General features: G+C 43.0%; 1 protein-coding gene across 1 annotated transcript in view; it reads left to right on the forward strand.

Annotated features, from left to right (window-relative positions):
• LOC147750599 (band 4.1-like protein 2) overlaps positions 1-22,525 on the forward strand; it is a 627,758-nt gene that overhangs the window by 330,718 nt on the left and 274,515 nt on the right. The window contains exon 6 of the mRNA XM_086929700.1: positions 15,376-15,594. Within this exon, the coding sequence (XP_086785826.1) occupies positions 15,376-15,594 (219 nt within the window). The remainder of the gene's footprint in view (positions 1-15,375; positions 15,595-22,525) is intronic.

Here is a 22,525-nt window from a genome sequence, read left to right on the forward strand (position 1 = left end):
AAAGAGAAGCGTTCTCAGTCGAGAGGAAGGTCTCCTCAAAAGGAGCCCTCTGAAAAGAGATATAACCTTATAAATAGGGATAATTTGAGAAAACCTGATAGATATCAAGATACTGACACACATTCCTCTCGTACCTTTCAGACTTCCTTGCAGAAATGAGAAAGAAGAGGAAGGTCAGAACAAAAAGAAGAACGTATGAAGTCCAAAGACGATCAACACGATCCAAAAAATAAGAAAACCCAATTCACCAAAAAGAAGGTAGCCAGTCTAATAATCAGACATGCCGAGGATCTTGAGGACCCAACTCAAGAATGGGGAGTGGGCCCAGACAATGCTGGACAGCGCAGAAGAGGTCACCAAAGCTCGCAGGATCCCGAAAGATCATCTGGAGACAGTGGATCTGAATGAATATATTCGGTTGAAACTTCCGACACCAGGGTTAGTGTACCCCATAAGTTTTATGAAGTAACACTCCGAATAGAGGGGGATATAACAAGGAAAATAAAAGCACTCTTTTGGGAAAAACTATCTAAGGGTTATGACATACTTCTGGCTGAAAAAGACTGGCCACCTGAATTTGTCAGGGGGTGCCCACATGGTGAAGACATCATTATGCCAGCCTTCTCTAATCATATTCCTATTCATAAAAAATACACCTATGCCAGAAAATAGGCTGTGGCCCAGGCTCCAGCATCATATAAAAATCATGTGGGACGGGATGAAGACTCTCCTCACCATAAAATCCAGTTAAAAAATCAACCTACTGCTCAGAGGCAGTATCCAGTAAAACAGGAAACTGAAAAGCAAGTCAGGGAGATCTTAGATCAACTTGAATACCAAGGGGTGATTGAAGCATGCACCTCATCAATGAACAATCCTTTGTTTCCTGTCTCCAAACCAGACGAAACATATCGTCTAGTTTTGGATTACAGACATTTAAACTCTTGTTGCAAAACTTTTGCAGTACAAAATTCACACAGTGCAGCACTGATGAATAATATCGTTCGGAAGAAGTATAAAACTACTTTAGATATTTCGGTTTCTTCTGTCAAAACATTGCACCAGAAAGCAGTACTTGACCGCTTTCTCAATAAAGGGGACACAACGACACTTCTGTCGTCTCCCCCAGGGATTCAAGAACAGTCCTGGATTATTTTCAGCCAGAGTTACAGAGTTACTACAAACGTATACAGATGATGATTTGAACAGGCACTTGACCAGGGTGAACAACATAATACTTGGATTCGCCTCTGAAGGGTACAAATTCAACTTTTAAAAATCGAGAATTGCCCACCTCAACGTCCTATTCTTGGGATACGAACTTTCGAGTGAAGGCAAAAGCCTGGCAGCAAAATTTTTTGAAAAATATGCGCTGCTCCAAACTCCAAAAACGCTGAAAAACTTACAGTCAATTCTAGGATTCCTAAACTTCGGAAGAACTTACATTCTGAATTACGCAGAAAGGGTTAAACCTCTCGACGAACTATTCAAACCTGATTTCAAACCAACTAATTGGACTCAAAAACACACAGAACTTTTGCGTTCAGTACAAACAGACATGTTGGCAACAACACACTTACAAACACGCGACAATGTACGCAACCTTGTAATCCAAATCATCCCAGGGAGATGCGGATTCACGTACCTAACCTTTAATGAAGGTGAAAAGGTACCAAGAGCTTACAAGTCACACTTGTATACACAAGCTGAATGAAATTCACTTCAACAGAAAAAATTCTGACAGCGGTTCAGACTGCTGTAGCAAAAGAGAGAGCCCTCGCACAGGGTGAACGCGTTAAAGTCGTTACACCTGTACCTGCCTTAGAGGCAGTGACAAAGGCAAGCATTCCAAATGCAAAAGCTCTACATCCATGATGGATACAATGGGTTAATTATCTTGCTGCAACAGACGTTGAATACGTTTTTGACCCTTACTTGAAGACACAAGAATTTCTCCAATACAAACAAGAATGTCCTCTGCCTACTGAAATTCTACCTTTAGAACATTACAGCTGTATAATTTATACAGACGGATCAGCACAGCCCGCAATTGGGGTTTAACAAGCCTATAGTGCTGCATGCGCGATTGTTAAAGGTCGCTGGCACAATGGTAAATTCAGACCTATGGTCACAAAAACTTAATCTGTTGGAGACTGTACAGCTCAGCGAGCTGAACTCCAAGCTTTCAAGATGGCGCTTGAAAATACCGATCAGGAATTCCCCACACTCATAGTGTGCAATTCGTATAACTGCATCAGGAATTACAATGAATATCTGCAGAACCTGGGTTCAAAATGGTTTTAAAAACACAAAAGGTGGCACAATCAAGCATAAAAAGCTTTGGGAACAAGTAGTTCTTTTGCAGAAAGAACTACAAAAGACTCACGTGATCCATATACTGAGTCATCAGCGTGATAGCGTTCACGTTGAAGAGAATTCATTGGCTTATGAAGCCTCGAAGGCAGCTGTGCAAACGGCTTCCGTAGCTACAATCAATCATTCAAAAACAACAATAGATGGTGAAACCATGCTCACTGTCAATGCCACAAGCAAAGGCAGCGGAGCCGCGTTACCTCTAAATTAGCCACTCGAGTATACATACATAATTGATGCAAACTCTGTTCCTTTTACTCGAATCCCTGGAGTCGGGGATAGGGTAATTCCAAACAGGAACCAGAGAGGTACTCTAATTTTTGAAGCACATATGGGAGAGAGTTTGATACATCAAGGGATCTCTAAATCTCTACTAGAATTAGAAGAGATGTACTGGTAGCCAGGGATGAAAGCTCATGTATACGAATTCGGAATTAATTGCGATGACTATTACAAGTACCACAGCTTTGAACACCACCAGATTCCTGACTACAGCGTAGCCAGCCCGGTACAGACACCACTGTTAGACAGCATAAGGCTATCTACATGCGGATGTCCGAATGGACTCTTGTAGTCCCACAAATATTAAGACCAGATTCATTTGGATGTGGCCTCAGCGCTCGGCTGACGCCCGAACTGTTATAAAAGATTTGCGAGTCTTTATCAGCACATACGCAATCGGCACGCTACATTCTGACCAGGGTCCTGCATTTAGCTCTAGGGCTTACAAGGAGGCCATGGCCAGCTTGGGCGTTGTGTTGCGATTTTCAATTCCTGAGGAACATTTGGTTGTGGAGAGAAAAAACCGTGACATAAAGCAATCTATAACAGCTAGGGTATTAGGTTCGGGTGATGGGTGGGTCAAACATCTAATAAATGTCCAACGTAGTCTTAATAACCTGCCAAGAAATTCTCTGGGTGGAATCACTCCATATGAAATCCTTTTTGGTACTAGAATGTTGGTTGAAGTCCGTGATTGTTACACTTCAGCATTGGAACAAAAACCCTTTGATATCAAAGATCGTTTGGCTGTTTTACAGGACTTAAATGAAACAAGAAGAAGTTTAAGCAATACCAGCAAAAAGCCAATGGCCACTGAAGAAAAAACACCTGTCCCAGCAAGACCTGTCTGGATTCCAAAGATTGGGGATCAGGTCAGGGCGAAAATAGCGGACAAGAAGGAATTTGGGCCTTCTTACTGAAAACCAGTACCTGTGCTAGCAATCTACGGATCAAGACAGTACTACTGCCGCCCCTTGCTGGAAAAAAGGAGAACCGGTCTGTATCAATTGACTTGGTAAAACCACACCATGTGGCCAATAATAAGTAGTAGGCCCAGTGGACTCCCAAGATGTAGCAGACGACCAAATCTTGCTTCTATCCAAGAGGTTCAAACTGAAAGACTCATCACCTTTGAAGATTCTAAAGTGAGAAAAGAAGGACTATGCAATAAAGCCTGGCATAGTGACTTGCTAAGAGAGTATAATATAGAGTTTACAATGTTCACCAGCAGCAACATCTCAAACCAAGTCGTGGAGCTTGGTCAGCTGCTGGGGGCTATGGGTTTGGTCTGTGTTAATGGTAGAAAAGAAACGGATCGGCCCGCAAAGCGCACCTTTAACATAGGGCAGCAAATGTGCCCTATAGACTAGGTTTTTACCCAGGCATGGTGCTTTCACTTAATAAAACACTTTGAAATACTCAGGGTAGAGGGTAGTGATCACTTCCCACTATTGATGGAACTGCAGGTAAATAGTGACCTGCCGAGACAGAAAGTGTTACAAGTAGATGTTGACTATCCAAAGCGACCTACAACCCGGATTAGTGAAGAATATATAAAGAAACTGGGTGCATTCCAGTTAATAGTCCGTCTAGAAAGTCTACCACCAGGGGAGGATATATTCTGGTATGAGGATATAATAAGGCAACTGGTAGAATGCCTCAGGATAAAAATCAAACAGGGAAACCACAGGTTAGTAATTAAAGCTAAATTACATCTAAATAATAAACCATGGTTCGACGAAGACTGCCGGAAAGTAAAGGCCGCTATTAGGCAATATGAAAGATGCCTTAGGCATAGCTACAATGATGCAACATCACTAGAACTTAAGAAGTTAAGGATAAAATACAAGGCAACTATTAGAGAAAAAAAAAGATCCATTAAAGAAAAATGCTGGATGAACTTACTTGAGGCAATTGAAGAAAAAAATATCAAAGGCTTTTGGAAACTGGTAAAGGAATGTACAGGGAAAGCGGTAGGGACCCTGCAATGCTCTGTTCCAGAGGATAAGTGGGTAACCTGCCTGTAGGAAATCTGTGGTAAATGGCCAAGGAGGGAGGAAATATCATCTACCAGTTGGCCAGGAGTCAGGGAAGAAGTAATAGTGCAGTTCTCCCCAGGCCATATTAAGAGCATAATAGCTGGACTAAATTTAACACGTGCTGCAGGCCTAGATAATCTACCTGCAGTCATTATAAAAACTAATCCAGGCTGGTGGGCAGATTTCTTCTCAAATATGTTTTTGAGGATACTAAACACAGGAATTATGCCAGATAGTTGGAAAGAGGCTATCATTAGACCGATACATAAAAAAGGCGATGTAAATTCCCCTAAAAATGATCTCCTAATAAATCTCCTGGATATTCGGAAAAAAGTATTCTACAAAGTAATCCTAGGTCTGCTGAAAGATTGGGCAGAAGATAACCTGATAGTGCCCCCAGAACAGGGTGGATTCAAAGAAGGGCATTCAACGGTGGACCACTTTTTTGCTCTCTGGGCGGTCGTGCAGAAGTCGATAGAGCAGAGGGGTAATTTATTCTGCTGCTTTGTGGACTACCAAGCGGCATTTGACCTTGTGGGTAGGGAGCAGCTGTGGTGAACCTTGGTAAGTTACAAAATACATGGTGATCTGCTAGCCCTTATACAGGCCTTACACACAGATAACTGGACCCAGGTAATCTTGGATGAGGAGGGAGGATTGTCTGAGAGGATCCAGATTGGAAATGGCCTGAGGCATGGGGTGCGTATTAGCCCTTTTTCTTTTTTCCCTATTCATAGCCGACTTACCCATAAAACTAAGAGAGGTCAGAGGGGCTAGCCCACAATTAGGAGGTAATCATATATCCTGCCTGCTATATGCAGATTACCTGGTGATTGTGGACCAGACAGAGATAGGTCTTCAGAGAAAATTAAACATGTTTAATGAATACTGCTTAAATAAAAAAATTAGGAGTGAACATGGAGAAGACCAAAATATTATGTTTCGGGAGAAGTAAGACTAGGTTCCCTAGGTGTCTTGGCACAGAATTACTCGAGAGGGTAACAGAATATAGATACCTGGGAATATGGTTTATGAGCAACCTAAAATAGTTTACCCATCTGGAAGCTTTAAAAATGAGGGCAATGGCCTCTGTGAAGGGTCTAAAAAGATTCAATAGTGTTTATGGTGAAATGTCAGATGGGCCGGTTATAAAGGCCTACCTAGCTATTGTCCCCGCACAATTTCTATACGGGGCAGAGGTACTTTTGCTAAGTGGGAAAAAATGTTGGGATAAAGAGGAGGGAAATATCCTAAAAAGCTTGTTCTCGTTGCCAAAATCATCAATGGTACAAGCAGCAAGATTAGAGCTGGGAATTACCTCTTGGGCAGTAACTGCCAGTATAGCCCTAATACGTTTTTGGCAGCGCCTAGGGCCAGGGGAGCCCCAAAACATTTCCCAGTGGTGTAGAGGTGAAATTGCCATTAGTGATCTGTCCTGGGCGAAAGAAACAAGAGCCTCATTAAGAGAAGTGTATGGAGTGCTGGGATTAAAGTTATGCCCGCAGTTAGGACATGCAATAATAGGCAAAAATAAACTAAGGACACTGGGATCCAGCATGCACCGTATATACGACCAAGAGTATCTCTTGCGGAAAACATCAGTGTCCCATATGACCAAGGCTTGGGAATCAGAAGAACAACAGTATCCCTATTTAGACAGGTTACTGAATTACCATCTAAGACGTTAGGTACTAAAAGTGCGAAAGGGGATAAGCCCCTGCTACGCGAACAATGGGGTTAAAAATGTCATGATAAATAGTGAAGGTAACTGTACTTGTATGTTAGGTACCCCCTGTGATATTGTACATATTTTATTAGACTGTATGATGGTTTTAGATATACGAAAGGAGATTTTATCCCTGATATTCAAAAAATATAGGATTATGAATAGGATGCATGCTGCTAACCTTTTAGTGGAAATGACAAACTTAGATATAGCCTGTGCTTTGGGGAAATTTATGAGTAAAGGTAGGGTGTTTCTCCAGTGTACAGAGTAACAAGTGCAAGCAGTTCCTTTAGTATAAAATGAGATTGCGTTTTTAAAGGATAATAGTAATGTAAGTATTTTATTGGAAGGATTGGATATATGTATGAACTACTGTGATTTTAATAATTTTAGGAGGACACTTGATTAGTACCTAAAAGAGCTGCGCTATCTTTCGTGTAATGATTATGTGTTGCATTTTTTATGATTTTATCATGTTTATGTGCTTTTAAAAAAGTTTACAAAATGTAAAGTGTATACTTTTATGGTTGTAACAAACCAAACAAAGTTTTATTGACTGACTGACTGAATAAAGCCATGGAACTTCTGCCTCTTGAAGCCCAAAAAACAATTCGTCAAGAAACTCCTGTCTACAATGATGTAGCATCTGACTATACCAATATGTCAAGGGAACAAGCTTTGTTAACTTTTCTGAGGATCCCAGTGAACCTGAAACTACGCCAGCAAACAAATCTTTCACGGAAAAAATAAAGGAACTTGGTCAAGAGCTTACAAATACATATCTGGTTTCACCATTGGTTGAACTTTGGATTGTGTTAGGTGTACTTTATCTCCTGCTATGGCTCATTCTTGTGTTAAGATTGGGAAAGCTGATAGATGGAAAACACATTAAAATGTACACAGCAAGTAAGAACATCAACTTGCTCCTGAAGCCACACAAATCATCTCATCGTGAACAACAAGACCTGTCATCAGTGAACATCACAGCGGTCCCACTACCTGGTGGAATAGCTTGGGATACAACTGATTATGACATTTATGGCCCTGTTGAGCTGCTAAAGATTCCTCATCAATTTAAGGTTTCCTTGAGTGATTTTGTGTCACCCAGCACATTTTCTGATGATTGGGACTGTTAATAACATGATGGCAGACTTAGAAATGTCAGCAAAATTTACAAAGCATGAATACTTAGTAGGTCCATCAAATTATGAAGAAATGTATTGTTTTAATCATTTTGGCCATCATTACTTGCATAAATCTGCAAACCCTAGAAATCTTTTAACTTCTAATCAATGGGAACATTGTCCAACACCTCCAAAAAGTAGTTCTAAAACGTTTCTTAGAAAATTCCATATTTTACAGGTTTTAATGTTACAAACCCAGAAAGTTTTTACTTGAAAAATATGAATAAGACAGGCATGAAAAGTATGTTGACAAATACTAAACACATTTATTCTGCTGCCTTTTATGCTCAATTGTCCACCTTAGGCTTTGACTTTTGGAAAGACAACATTGGGACAAAAACTGTTTGGGGCACAAAAGACTGGCAGGTACAAGGTTTAGAAGCATTGTTCAGAGCCTGCATCATCCCGGAACAAATGATGTTCTTAAATGACACTGTTCAACAGACATCTTGTCTTGGCATTGCTAAGATAAAAGATTTAAACAAACCGTCCATACCTAAGCCCACACCTGATAGTAATTTAACTTCAGATGAGGAGGTAGACGTAAATTATATTTTTCAACAGAACAGAACAAATCCTAAATGGAAGAAATGGTTAATCTGGCCCCCAGACACGAATAACTGTCAAGATAGATTCCTGAACAAGACAAAAGGGTTCACAGTAACTCGACCAGATCCAAGATATATCCAAAGACAACATCCAGGGATAATAACAACTTATAGTGTAGGAAAACTATGCCTTGAATGGCTGCAGAAATCCACACTTCCAGAAATAAAACAACACTCATCTTTTATTAAAGATGGCATTGATTTACGAGAATTCTCAATAGGACCTCGTCATCCACATCATAAATGTTTCATATACGCCGGTATATACGCTGCTTACATGAAGCTTGGAAAGTCACGCAAATGGAAACAGCTGAAAGAATACGAGAAATTGATGGTATTCATTTAGAGAAATCACTCTCCGTAGTTGACAATAGGTTAACACCTCTGTCGTCCAGAATTTGTTCTTTGGATAGCATTGTATCCTCTGCCATAGACATAATGGAACAGGACTTCCTAATGTTACTACATGGCCAGTCTCAATTACGTTCTATAATGCTGTTAGGCTGGACGTTGCAAAATCTTTGTTCTGGCTATGTGCCTTGGCGTCTAATCAACACTACGTCATTGTTTACTGTATTTAACCTTACAGATAAACAAATCTCGTTGGCACAGAGGGTAGCAGACTATACGATGCTGAGCATAGAAAAACTAGAGAGATTACCATTGACCGTTTCTGAGAAACCATCAGTTGAATGGATAATACATGGCACCATCACGATACCAGTGACGACTTTCCTGTTTCAGTATTGCTTAAAACACATACTAGCAGGCCTGTATGAAAGGTTGGGTAAAGAATACATTAAGTCGACCTCGGATTTACCACACACACACAAATGTTGGAGTGGGGGAAAGGAGGTATTTCCTAGTGGTAAAAATTGTGAAAACTCACTAAGCGGTACACTATTGTGTCAAGGTTCGCCCACAGTGGTGATAGATTCAATTTTCAGGCAGCTTTCCAATGGTAGCTACATTATGTTAAATGATCACAGCTGTTGTGGAATGATGCCAGGAATAAGCTATCTCGTTACTGTGTCAGCCAGGGTCACTTGCTGTATGCAAGTATTGTTTCCTAAAACCAAGACAAACGGGGAGTCGCCACTATGGCCTTCACTGAACATCTCTTCTATATGAATTGATACTTTAAGCAGAATGAAAGCCATTCTTTTGCAAAAAACTGTGCCACTGACCTCGTCCAGAGAGACGTATGATCTGCAAGTTGCAAGGTCCTCTGTAGAGATACATGCATCATTATCAACAAACTGCCCAGTACATTTTGCAGAAATGTTAGGTCGTATCTTTAACATATCTGATACCAGCGGTATTGCATATGTATTTAAGACGATTTTTTCAGGACTGTTAGTACCCTTTGAAGCAGTCCGGGGCATTTTTCCTAACTTCACCCACTCTGTGTTTGACGGCCTGCCTCTCATTTTGGGACTCGTAGCAGGGATCTTATTTTTATTCCTCCTGCTCCGTTATGGCAAATCCAACCACCAGCGATACCCAAGTCAGCATGGAAAATGCACTCCAGGCTATGACGTATCGTGAGAGAATAACACAGATCCTTGGCTTGGCTCTTTTGAGAGATCTGAATACCACATGGTTCCTGTCATTCAGACCAATCTGGCAAGATTGCATCTTACCTGTTCTACGATGCCTGCTTTGTGGAGAGAATGCGTGTTGGATATCTGTCTAACACTACCATTGGTTATGCCAACGGATGCTGACGCATTACTGGGTCCGGTAACGGCTCATGTGTTGTGTTGCCCCCAACGGCTACCAATCCTGATGACGGTATTCATTGAGATCTCACCAGCAAATCCAACTGGAGGTGAGATACCCGGACCAACAGGCACACAGGTAGACCCTTAGAGAAATCTTGGACAGATTCTTGGCAAAAGAATACTACATTTATGCTACACCTCACTTACCTCTTCCCTCGTACTAAGCTTAGGTTAGGTACACGGGGTAGGCGTATTTTAGAAGCATCAGTTGAGTACTTTTAGCCTCTGTTATTTATGTATGTATTTATCTATGGTTTAGGAACCATACAATGCTCTTACAGTATTATTTTATTCTACTATTTATACTGTATGCATTATGTTTTACAACCAGTTTTACGATTGTAGCAGTTCATTTCTTATGCTTGAGAAAGAAGACTGTTCAATAAAACCTTTTATTGAAAACGTCCGTCTATCTATTTCTCTACACCTCTGGTGAAACGAAGCATGCACGATTGACTGAGTGAAATATCTATATCTATTGTTTCCACAACTCTGATGATCAGTTTTATCTTGGGGAAACAAAGTTGTCATGTTTATGCGGTTGTCAGAAACTAATCCCTTCTTGTGAATTCAAGAAAGTTTCTAGTGACCTCTGAGCTAGCTGGCACTCACAATTAAGTCTAGTATATTTGATAGAGACCCAGTCGACCTCAGTCCTACGTCTAATCTATAGGATATATTATTCCAATGCGCAGAGCCTATTGGGAATATAGGAACTACACTACAGGCGGAGTTCGCCGCGAGTGTCACTGGGGCTTGAGGTCCTACCCACACCTCCTCTCTGTACAATAGGCATCCTGCTCAGTATTAGGTATTAACATTAATTACCATTATGCCTGGGCCATTCTCGAGTAATTGTGCACTGTATAAATTCTTTCATTCATTCATTCATTCATTATTTCATGCAAGCTCTTGACACATAGACCGGAGTCAAACTCTCTAAGGGAATGTGTAACTGACAGACCTATCTCTGTGGCACGGAGATAAACACCCAGTGGGACATTTGGGCCCCAGAGTGTATGGAAGGTTATCCAAGAACTCTGGAAAAAGAAGACAGTGAAGAGTGCAAGGACAATGATGTGATCTGTCATCATGGCATCAGCAATTGAAAAACACAAACTGTGCCTTCTGCGCCACCATCAACCTCACAAATCATGCTAACATGTCACCCTCTTATGACATTTCATCAACAAGTCAGTGTAAAACGTTACCTAGGTTTCTCACCCAAGTGTTCAAGAAACATCACGTAGGTACTTTGCATCTTCAGCCTGAGCATACCTGGCCAGTGTATTCCCTGAAGTCAAACTTAGCTTAGTAGACTACAGGACAAAGGATAGGCTTCTGTCTTCATGGCTTCCCTTCACACCTCCTTCATTTCTAGACTTCTAGGTACAGCTATGTGGCTTACATATCGAAATAGGAGTATTTGGTTCCCCTGATGGAGTAATTCTTTTTTTTAGTGCAAGTATCTTCAAGATCTGTTACCAGATATATTACTTGCCAAGGACCACAGTGTTGGACCCAGTCCTTTTGGCAGGTTCACACCGAGACCTTTTGCTTTTTCCTAGCCTGTTTCTGGAACCTGGTGGTGGTGATTTTAGGCCTCTGCGCACTTTTTCACTGTGGTACAGTGTAAAGTGCGTGAGCTCTCTGTGTATGTGTGGTGAGTGACCTGCCCTCCCATAGGAATGAATGGAGAATATGTATGCCCATGGTAATTTCTGATGTGTGGGGAGTGCAGGGTCGAGTTTGGTATGTGCAAACTCGTGAGATTGAATGCTGCGCAATGGTATATGCGGCATGATTGTGTCTAGTGTAGAAGTGCCACTTTTAGAAGTTGGCATATTTGTGTAATTTGTGTCTGGTGTGTGATTGGCTGAGGCTGGCTGGTGAGCCTGGCTCCAAGGGTCTGGGAGGGTCTGCCCCGGTGGTGAATGGACTGTTTAGCATGCTGATGTGAGGGGAGGAGTGAGCCTGGGCCTGCTTGTCGATTGACCGTCTGGTTTGAGGGTCCTGAATGAGGCTGGGTTTTCCACACAAAATGCTGGCTCCACCCCCTGGGGTGCGTCTGATGTCCCTAGCCTGGCCAGTGAAAGGAATTCCCTATAACCAGTTCTAGCTGGTTCTCACACTGCCTGCAACCTGCTAGACAAAGGATTTCTCTGTATAAAAAGGGTCTGTGTCCCCTTCCAAAATGTTCTTGTTTCTGACTTGAATCTGCCTGGGGCGGGCTCTGCCCAGCCCCTGATGCCTGGAGGATTTCTGGGGGACGCCTCTGCCTTGCCTGGGCTGCTAGGGGGACTATGCTTTGCCCTGGATACCTGATGGACTTGTTCTGGATACTGAAGGACTTTGCCTGGACTTTGCTGGCTTGCAGCGCCTGGAAGCGTTGCATCTTGACCCTTAGCGCCTGAGAGCACTTTATTCTGCCCCTAAGCGCTTGGGAGCGCTGGGTTTTACTTATAGTGCTGGGTGCGCTTTAATTGTCTCCTAAGCGCTTGGTAGCGCTTTGATGCCCTTTCGCGGCTGCTCACGCCGCATATTCACTTTTATTATTTATTTCGAGGGAGCCCACCCCGGGGCCTGAAAATGCTGAAAATGAATCACCGCCATCGGCCGGGCCACGTTCGTCGGAGCGTCCACGCTGTGATTGGCTCGCTCTGGGGGGCTCAACTGGAGAGGCTGCGCTGTGATTGGTCAGGAGCGGAAGTCCCGCCCCACAGCAGCGGAGCGAGAAGGAAGCTGACTGCCGGGTCCCCGAGGGCTCCAGAGTGTAGGGAGGGCCCCGGAGGTTTTGCTGATCTCCTGGGAGGCTGGGAGCCCACCCCGCCTCCCAGGACGCCCCCGCCGTGGACGAGAAATCTTGCGCAAGGCACCGCGGCGCTGAGAGGAGCCCCGGCAGAGAGGAAGGACGCTGTGGACTGCACCCGGTGAGTGGGGGCCCCGGGGCGGTGCAAGGGAGAGGGGGGGCATCAGGGCACATTGCCGGTGCCCGCCCCCCCTCCGTCCACAGTTATTACAAAGCCCACGAGGGCTCTGGGGGCCATTGGCTTATCGAGTCCCCAGGAGGGGGACTCCCGCAAAAGCGGAAGCATTTGGTTGAGGCCCGAGAGGTTCAAGCGGCCCCAGTGTATTCCGAGCCCGGAGAGGCTCAAGGTGGCCCATTTTGTTTAATTAGAGCCCTGAGAAGGCTCAAAGGGGCATATTTGTTTTGCAAGCCCTGAGAGGCTCGGGAGTGCCACTCCGTTTGTTTCGAGCCACAAGGCTCTTGGGGGACATGAGTGCTTTGTGCAGGGCCTGGAAGGCTCCAACGTTGTCCCCACCATTGTTACACCAGCTGCCCAGCAATTAGTGGGCAGCTGCACCGTTTAGGCCCCTGACTTTTGGACACAGGGCGTCCTAGCCCCAACGAGGCCAGTTGGCCTAGGGACTGCCACAGGTAGTGGCTTATGTAAGTTTTGCGTGATGTGATGTGGTGCTAGGAAATGTAATGCATTTAATATGATTACGCACCTTGATCTTACACCTCTGAATGTTTTTAGGCATCATGTGTTTTTGCGCTATTGAGTTGTGTTCTGGCACCTCTGAATGTTTGTATGCATCATGTGTCTTCCTTGTTCTTACACCTCTGAATGTGTTGGTTTATGCATCATGTGTTTTTCCTTCCCTGCACCTCTGAATGTGTTTTTGATGCATCATGTGCCTTGTTCTTACACCGCTGAATGTATGTTTTATGCATCATGTGTTTTCCTTCCCTACACCTCTGAATGTTTGTGATGCATCATGTGTAATGTGTTCTTACTTATACCCCTAATTGTACTGTGATACTTAGGTGGTTGTTCTTTCTAGTACAGGTGGTCCTAGTGAGGTCCTGGTTCCCTGCGTGACATTCTCCTAAGGTGGTTAGGGTTGCGTAGGTGGTACTTACCTGTTGCCAGTGGTTACTGGTTGTGTGCTATACTTGCTAATTTGTGCTACAGTGATTTTATATCCTATATTCTATGTTCTAGAAGTTCTATTTCTACTAAGTGCTGATTCTGACAGTGGCCCACGTGGCCCTGTCCTGTGTAAATAATCCCTTGTGAATATTGCCCGTGCCAGTTGGCACAATGTATATTGTGTGATTACTATCTGATGTGTGTTTACAATGCAAAAGTTATTTTTATATAACCTTATGTGGAGTTCCTTTTGTGGTGTGCCTAGGATGTTGTTGCTGTTGTGTGCGTGCGCAAATGCTTTACACATTGCCTCCGGGATAAGCCTGTCTGCTCATGCCAAGCTACCAAGGGGGTGAGCAGGGGTTATCTTGGCATGTGACTCCCTTGCCCTGACTAGAATGGTGGTTTCTGCCTAGCTTTGGCATCAGCCTTAGCCAACCAGAAATATCCAGTTCTAACACACAGGATTATGCTTCTTTTCCCAGAGCTCTTTGTTGCTATCCACGTAGTCCTTTCTTTGAATTGTGCAGAACCTCTAGATAGACAGACAACTCAAGTACATTGCCAAATCTGGCTTGTTGAACTTTCGGGGCCTAAACACTGATGGTTTTGTATCTGTAGAAATTTTCACACTGCTCAACTTAATTCTTTAGATTGACGATTGAGGTCAGAATGCACTAATGGAACGTGGAACATCCAATGAATTTCCTTTTCATTATTGCACTATTGATTCTGCCTTCAACCTCTCATCAGTCAAACTATCCTTCCTGTTGGAAGGTACTCCTTAAGCAGTGAATCATTGCTTTACAACTTGCCTCCATGGGTCATTTTTCCTCCGTGGGTTCTACCTTGTTGTGTGCTTTATCTATGAAAGCCATCAAAATCATTTTACTCTAAGGCATTTTGAGCTGATGTTCATCCTCCTCGCCAGATCATTTGAAGAATAAGGTGGCATGAAATGTGGCATTCTGCAGTTGAAATACAAATTGCAACTATATTATTTTCTAAGGGTGGCCAGTAAGCATTCAAATAAAAAACAAAGAAGTTGTAGACAGTTGTGAAGAGGTTAACTTGAAGAAATGCAAACCATGTTTGTGGAGAGTTGGTATGGGGAAATATCTTTTGAACCTCGTTGTTTCCAGACCAATTTGAGAAGCTTTCTTTGTAGAAAAAAGGAGATAATGGGGATTTATGTTTAAATGTATTCTGAGGCGCTCTGATGTGTGAGGATAACTAGGGAATGGTATGATCAGGACAAGAGTCATCAGATACAAGTCTAAGAATGCCTTCCTTTACAGGGAAATCAGGTTAGTCTCCTGTAATACTCTAGCGTTCAAGACTGTGTTCTGTTATATGTGTATTATTTTACAATAACTATAATTATTTGTTGGCACAGTATGTGTTTAGCACTTATGTTTGTGATTTTTCTATTTTCTTGCAGATATTTCTTGTGTCTTCAGCTTCGTCAGGATATTGCTTCTGGGCGCTTGCCGTGCTCCTTTGTGACTCATGCAATCCTAGGTTCCTATACCCTGCAGGCTGAGTTGGGGGATTATGATCCCGAAGAACATACCGTTGATCAAATCAATAAGTTTCAGTTTGCTCCTAATCAAACTGAAGAATTGGAGAAGAAAGTGATGGACCTATACCAATCTCACAGGTCAGTAGCACCTTCTAATGCCTGAATTGCGCTGGGAGAAAGGAACTACAAAACTCTTACAGTAATTGTTGTTTTTCACTTTGAAGTGATTATGCAAATATGTACGACTAGATTTATTCACATGTTTGACCGCTCATTTGGATAACAGAGGAGAACGCTGCTGCCAGCATGAAGTGTAACTTGCCTTTAGCATCGCCTTTACTGATAAAAAAAATGCCTGCCATTGTGGACTTTTTAGCAGATTTATTTTCTCAAAGTTTTCATTGCTCGAAAAGAATGGCATGTGGTGCTTTCCTCCTGTCAGTCAGACTCATTGTCATCAAACTGTGTATGGCAGAAGATGACTCAAATTATTAATAATAAAAGTACTGCATTTCAAAAAAATATTCTGGCTAGTTCAAGCAACTGTATAAAGCCACCATCATTCTAAGTATATGTTTTTTAATTCTTGAATCCAACTCTTATGATACATTGCAAGGGCATCCGTTTTTTAGGTCTCGGCTAAACGCGCGGAAGCGCGTTGTCGCCGAGAACTTATTATTAGCGAGTGTGCTTCCCAGGAGACACTCCTGGCCGCGCGCATCGCCTTGGAGGGCGATTTGAAACGCGCACGCGATCGCGCTCGCTGTGGGCAGCTGCTGCCGTGCATTCACACAGACACACAACAGCGCCCATGCACGCACTTGCTCATACAGTGCCATGCTTCAAGGAAGTAAAAATAATATGGACAGAACGAATAAAAAGAAGTTAAACATGAATGCTAAAGCTGTGATGGGCACTAAAAATCGAAAAGCTTAAATCAGATGTGTGAAATAATAACGTACCGAAAAAACCCTGAAAAATAACATGTGCATGAAAGCCAAAAAATGAAAAGCAAGTGTTTACCTGTGGATGCAGTCCGTGCGAAGCATTAATACAAATGTTTACATGCTGGCTTATGTGTTTAATCAAACAGAGAAGAGAGGATAAAAGCACAGTGCTAGTGCAATGAGTGAAACAAAACTGTGCTATATATGTCCTCCTAGATCCAACACACAGTCTTACATCGTAGGTGCCCAGAAATATATGAGAGTACCCACATATTGCATCCGGCCATGAAGGGCATTTACACTACGGAAGGAAGAATGCAGAGTAGTGAGTGCAGAATAGTGAGTAGTGAGTGCAGAGTAGTGAGTAGTGAGTGCAGAGTAGTGAGTAGTGAGTTCAGGGTAGTGAGTGCAGAGTAGTGAGTAGTGAGTGCAGAGTAGTGAGTAGTGAGTGCAGAGTAGTGAGTGCAGAGTAGTGAGTGCAGAGTAGTGAGTAGTGAGTGCAGAGTAGTGAGTAGTGAGTGCAGAGTAGTGAGTAGTGAGTGCAGAGTAGTGAGTGCAGAGTAGCGAGTAGTGAGTGCAGAGTAGTGAGTAGTGAGTGGAGTAGTGAGTGCAGAGTGCAGAGTAGTGAGTAGTGAGTGCAGAGTAGTGAGTGCAGAGTAGTGAGTGCAGAGTAGTAAGTAGTGAGTGCAGAGTAGTGAGTAGTGAGTGCAGAGTAGTGAGTGCAGAGTAGTGAGTGCAGAGTAGTGAGTAGTGAGTGCAGAGTAGTGAGTAGTGAGTGCAGAGTAGTGAGTAGTGAGTGCAGAGTAGTGAGTGCAGAGTAGTGAGTGCAGAGTAGTGAGTGCAGAGTAGTGAGTTGTGAGTGCAGAGTAGTGAGTGCAGAGTAGTGAGTGCAGAGTAGTGAGTGCAGAGTAGTGAGTAGTGAGTGCAGAGTAGTGAATAGTGAGTGCAGAGTAGTGAGTGCAGAGTAGTGAGTGCAGAGTAGTGAGTGCAGAGTAGTGAGTAGTGAGTGCAGAGTAGTGAGTAGTGAGTGCAGAGTAGTGAATAGTGAGTGCAGAGCAGTGAGTGCAGAGTAGTGAATAGTGAGTGCGTGCAGAGTAGTGAGTGCAGAGTAGTGAGTAGTGAGTGCAGAGTAGTGAATAGTGAGTGCAGAGTAGTGAGTGCAGAGTAGTGAGTGCAGAGTAGTGAGTGCAGAGTAGTGAGTAGTGAGTGCAGAGTAGTGAGTGCAGAGTAGTGAGTGCAGAGTAGTGAGTGCAGAGTAGTGAGTGCAGAGTAGTGAGTAGTGAGTGCAGAGTAGTGAGTGCAAAGTAGTGAGTAGTGAGTGCAGAGTAGTGAGTGCAGAGTAGTGAGTGCAGAGTAGTGAATAGTGAGTGCAGAGTAGTGAATAGTGAGTGCAGAGTAGTGAGTGCAGAGTAGTGAGTAGTGAGTGCAGAGTAGTGAGTAGTGAGTGCAGAGTAGTGAGTAGTGAGTGCAGAGTAGTGAGTGCAGAGTAGTGAGTAGTGAGTGCAGAGTAGTGAGTAGTGAGTGCAGAGTAGTGAGTGCAGAGTAGTGAGTAGTGAGTGCAGAGTAGTGAGTAGTGAGTGCAGAGTAGTGAGTAGTGAGTGCAGAGTAGTGAGTGCAGAGTAGTGAGTAGTGAGTGCAGAGTAGTGAGTAGTGAGTGCAGAGTAGTGAGTGCAGAGTAATGAGTGCAGCGTAGTGAGTGCAGAGTAGTGAGTGCAGAGTAGTGAGTGCAGAGTAGTGAGTGCAGAGTGAGTGTGCAGAGTGCAGAGGAGTGAGTGCAGAGTGCAGAGGAGTGCGTGCAGAGTGCAGAGTAGTGAGTGCAGAGTGAGTGTGCAGAGTGCAGAGTAGTGAGTGCAGAGTGAGTGTGCAGAGTGCAGAGTAGTGAGTGCAGAGTAGTGAGTGCAGAGTAGTGAGTGCAGAGTAGTGAGTGCAGGTGCAGAGTGGTGTGTGCTGTTTAGTGCAGAGTGCTGTGTATTGGCAATGTAAATGACAATGCCATTTATTTATGATTTAAAGAAAAAAAAAGAAATGTCATGAGCAATGCCAATAGCTCTACCTTTAATGGTGCCGAGACCATTGCATTGCAAATGCTTGTTAATGAGTTCAACTTTTACACTCAAACCTTTGATTGCTAAGGCAATTCGTCAGTGCAGGCTTTATAGAGGCTTACTTTTATGACTGCTTTCTTTGGACCTGGAGTAGATAAGTTTCATTTTTCATGGTCATGAGGTATTCAGGGACGCAAATATTACGAGCTTAGGCCCCAATTCCAAGTTATGTGATGGTGATCGACAGATTTCGACAAGTTAGACCTACCAAAATTTGGTGGAGGAAAATATGTGATAAAAAGGAAACACATGCAAATAATGTTTGCAATAAACACCGACTTTGCAGGTCATATTTCATTTTACTCGCTCAGTAAATACCTGCTGGGGTAATTTATCAGTTGCAGTAAATTACATTCCCAGTTCTGACCAACAATGAAAAAGGAACCGCCTTAGTAATAGCAATTGCAGTTTTTTTTCTTTTTTTTCAGATTTGATTCAGTTGTGCAACCACATTCAGGAACTAACTTTGTGTGTCTGACCCTGGAAACATGATGAATTTCTATGAATGCGTGCTAATATAAGGAAGGATTTGAGCCCTTGCCTTTTCCTCTCATTTACTTATGCTTTAGCTATCTATTCTGCTTACATTATCTTATCACTCATAGTTTTAAATTCCTTTAGCGTACTCTCTAAGGGCCAGATGAACGACCCTTTTCTGTGGCCGCAAACGGGAATACCTCCCGTTTGCGGCTGCAAAAAAGAGTAATAACATGTACAAGTGCTATTTTGCAAGTCACTGACTCGCAAAATACCATTTGCGACTCTCGCTATTGGAAGGGGCGTCCCTTCCTAATAGCTAGTCAACATGCTATGTACTCATGTTTTGCGACTGCATCTGCGGCCGCAAAACACTCGCAATTTACCCCCTATTTCAAGTAGGTGGTAAACCACTTGCAAAGAGGAAGGGGGTCCCCAGAGGACCCCTTCCCCTTTGTATGTTGGAAAATATTTTTCAAGAGCAGGCATTGGTCCCAGAGACCACTGCCTGCCCTTAAAAAATGAAACTGAAAAGTTTCATTTTTCTTTTTAAATGCATCCCGTTTTCCTTTGAGGTAAACGGGCTCCATTTGTTTTTTTTTTAAAAAGCTCCTTTATTAAAAAAGCAGTCCCAGACATGGTGGTCTGCTGAGCCCAACAGGCCACCATCCCTGGGCGGGTCTGTCATTCCCAATTGGGTCTCAAATTGCGGGAGGCTCATCAATATTCATGAGCCTCGCAATTTGCGACCCGATTGGGAATCGCAAACAGTGTTAAACACACTGTTGTACATGGAAAATAGCGCCTCACAAATTGCGAGTTGCAAATGACTCGCAATTTGCGATGAACTATTTTGCAGGTTGTACATCTGGCCCTATATTTCTTACACATTGACTTACTCGCTCTTTAGTGATCATTCACTTATACACTTTTATTAGCTTTTATTTTTTCCCCTTTACTGCCCTGATACAAACATTCAATATGTCACTTTCTTTTTTCTTGCTTTTTCTCACACAAGGTCTTTTACATTCTCTTTTACTTAGCTCACACTTCATGTAATGAAGGAGTGGGATAGAAGTGCATGCCCAGCATCTGCATGCTAATCAGCACCAAGCACTTCACCCTGTTGGAACGCAAATCCAACACCTTCAACTACATATACACGCAAACATTTTTACATTAATAATAGTCAGCTCAAAACATAAAATACATTTTTACCTTAAAATGCAATATGCATCTAATGAATATTATTAACCACAAACAAATCACCTAATATATATTTTACAGTAAAATGAATAGTCCACCTAGCTTTATATTCTGACGATTACATTAACCTCATCTGTATTCATAGGCTGTCATTTGTCCCCACCCACAGCAGGCAGGCATATAGCATCTAATTTAATTCTACTGTACCTTTAGGTGGTAAAAAACTACATAATATCTTTATGGATCACATAAATGTATTTCAAAAAAAGTTCTATCACTGTCAGCACAACAAAACATCATAATGCAATGACTCGGTCCCACTGCTTGAGTATTGAATGCTCAATAAAGTTGGATTTCTACAAATGAAACATTACTTACATTTACTACCCAGTGAACATTTTCTGGTTCATTCCCTACAGAACCAAAGAGAAGGGGTGTGTGGAGAGGAAGAGGGGTTAGAAAGACGATTCTTGCCTCAACTTTACCAGCTCTTTTGCAAGTAACAATGAAAACTGATAATCTCCAGGAGGAATAAACTCATACTTCGCTCAATAACCCATTAACAAACTCTCTAAACGCTTAACCTTTCATATTTTTTTCCCCTGATCTATCTTATTCACACTATCCTTGAATGTTCCGTGCAGTTTGTGGTTAAGTGAAAATATATATGTTCCTATTGAGACACCACCTTGAGCTTTGGATGGAACCAGGGAGTTTTATCAAGCAGGAGTCATCATAAGTCTTTTTTTATTCCTAAGAGCTTGCACCTACTCTCTTTGGTCATGTGGCTGAGGTTGCACAACACGCAAACTCTGTTTTGCTGAATTCCAGATCTCTGTTCATCAAAATTGCACTGGTGACAGGCCTCACAGTCCCTATCTCAACCAACACAGTTCCAGCTTCCAAGGGCCGCTTCCTTGGACTCTAAGTAGAGAGGTGATTCACCTTATGGATGTCTAGAACCATGAGTTTCTCATGGCCCAGAACTTCCAGCTATAAGAACTGGTGCTGCAGCACTTTCACATTTTCTGAGTCCAAACTGTACCTCCCAGTGGACCAGGGGATGTTTGCAGTACCCCACATGGAACGCTTCTATCTGGAAGCGCAACTCCAGTGGCTTGCCAGATGGATGAGCGGCCAATACAAACAGGACACAGCCACGCAACACCAAGCCTGGTCAAACTCATCCATTCTAAGGCTCTTCCTTCCAGGAAGTCGGGACAAAACCCCGAAGCAGCTAATGCTAGCAGTGGCCCACAGATGCTTCAAGCGCACCTTATTCCTCACCAAGCACCATACTCCATACGAACCTGCCCTCCTGCTGCTGGGCACTCCGAGAGGGCAAACGTTTTTTGCCAGTACAGACCTTTCCATCTGGGAAGCAGCAGGGATACAAACACGAGGAGACCTTTACAGGAATGGGCAGTTGATTCCTTTCCCGACACTAGCATTGGAGGAAGGACATGCCATGGCCAGTTTCTGCTTCACGCTTCTCTAATAGCAGAATTGAGAAACCTATGGGGCGACGTGTCGCAAGAACCGGCAACACATCATATCCTACAATATATATACATACTATGGGAACTAGGAGAAGTTTAATCAAATGGCTCGCTGACTCGCTGCGCATGCACACGGTGCATCAACTACACTCACTCCGAAACCTTTGGGACACCGCCTTGCAAAACCTCAGCACTGACAAGACATGGGAGGATATACTACAGGGAACAGTTCACATACCCAGAAAGGCACGATTCCACCTCATACAGTTCTACATCATACACAGGGCATACCTCATGCTTGACAATATCAACAGATCTGTTACATATGCTGGTCACTTACTGGTACACTGTCGCCACCCAGTTCACAAATTGCATGGAGTCAAGTACATGGGAAACCTGCATCTCGGGTTTGTACTATAGATCCAAACAAAGCATCGTCACGCTTCATTGACCTTGGCCTGATCACTGCCAAGCTCCTGATTACCAGGCGTTGGAAACACACAAATCCAACCCATGAGAAGCCGGGAACCGTTCTTTCCTCAACTGGGCACAATCAGAAAGTGTGGCATTGCCACCGTCACAATAGATATTTTTAATAGATGTATTTTGTATGTACTATATAAATATTATTTAGCTTGTTCCTTGAATTATTGAGTTGTATTTATGTTTTTCACTAATTGTTTTTAATATGAATTTTTACACACCTATTAACTCACCTATTAAATGAGACTTGGTTTTTAGGTCTCGGGTAAAACGCGCGAAGCGCGTTCTCGCCGAGAACTATTGTTAGCGAGTGTGCTTCCCAGGAGACACTCCTGGCCGCGCGCATCGCCTT

Source organism: Lissotriton vulgaris, chromosome 1_1 (assembly GCF_964263255.1).
Source record: "Lissotriton vulgaris chromosome 1_1, aLisVul1.2, whole genome shotgun sequence".
In the NCBI taxonomy this organism is placed as follows: Eukaryota; Metazoa; Chordata; class Amphibia; order Caudata; family Salamandridae; genus Lissotriton; species Lissotriton vulgaris.